General features: G+C 38.2%; 1 protein-coding gene across 1 annotated transcript in view; it reads right to left on the bottom strand.

Annotated features, from left to right (window-relative positions):
* Phum_PHUM196820 (uncharacterized protein) overlaps positions 1-1,043 on the bottom strand; it is a gene marked incomplete at both ends in the record, with an annotated part of 3,498 nt that continues 2,455 nt past the window's right edge. Inside the window, 2 exons of the mRNA XM_002425360.1 lie at positions 1-377; positions 476-902. Coding sequence (XP_002425405.1) covers positions 1-377; positions 476-902 — 804 coding nt within the window. The remainder of the gene's footprint in view (positions 378-475; positions 903-1,043) is intronic.

Genomic DNA, 1,043 nt, shown 5'->3' on the forward strand with positions numbered 1-1,043 from the left:
TTAAAAATCTGTGCTTTCGCTTTGAGAATTTGCTCTGGGTTTCGCGGGAACCGGAGGAGGAGGCGGTGAAGTCTGTGGATGTTTTATAAAAATGGAAGACACGGGAGGTGAAGACGACATCGATAATGGAGGAGTAGGAGAAGGAGTTTCGGATGTTGTGTTGGTACTACTCGTGAACTGTTTTATGCAATGACTATTCCCGCTGCTCATGTTGGTACTAATGTTTACGTTTCCGTTATTATTATTATTATTATTACTCGTATTATCACTGGGTTTCATGTCGATTATTTGACCGTCGGAAAAAGTTCGAGTATGACTAGAAGGCGGTGAAGAAAATTTATAGTCTGGTTTTGGCGGTCTTTCTGGCTTTTCGGAACCTGAAACATTCGATTTGGAATTTTTATTTATTTGAACCATCGTTTGAATTTCCCCTCTTCCCCCCATCGCAAAAATCATCGTGAAAGGTGATCCTTACCTGGTAGTGACAAAGGCCTATTTGACGTCACCGCCGCAGTCTTTCTTTCTTGCACAACAACAACATCCTTATCATCATCATCATCAGCATCAGCATCTTTATCAACTTCACTCTCAAATGTTTTATTATCGTTTACGGTTTTCTCCATTGATGTCGTTCTACCACTTGGAATTAAATCGGCATCGTCATCGACGACACCAGACGTATTATTATCGGAAACTTTATTATTGGAATTATTTTTATTACTACTTCCAACTTCTATAACGGATATTTGTTGTTGCTTATTTATAACCGAATAATTTTTTTGTAACGTTCTATTATCATCAGTGCTACCGGTATTTAAATTTTCATTCGACGAAAGCAATATGTTCTCGTAATTATTTCTAAAATTATTAGGATCCATGCTCGTGCGATTCATTTTGAAAGCCTGAGGTTTCAATGTTAAAGGTCGTTCGGGAATGGCGGGTTTTTTCAGAGGTAAATTATCTATGTCGGCACTGTCTTTCCCAAGGAGCCATTCTTTTTTAACACTAATTAAATTCACTTTGCTGTATTCCGGCGGTTTATT

Source organism: Pediculus humanus, genomic scaffold (assembly GCF_000006295.1).
Source record: "Pediculus humanus corporis 1103172107546 genomic scaffold, whole genome shotgun sequence".
Classification (NCBI taxonomy): Eukaryota; Metazoa; Arthropoda; class Insecta; order Psocodea; family Pediculidae; genus Pediculus; species Pediculus humanus.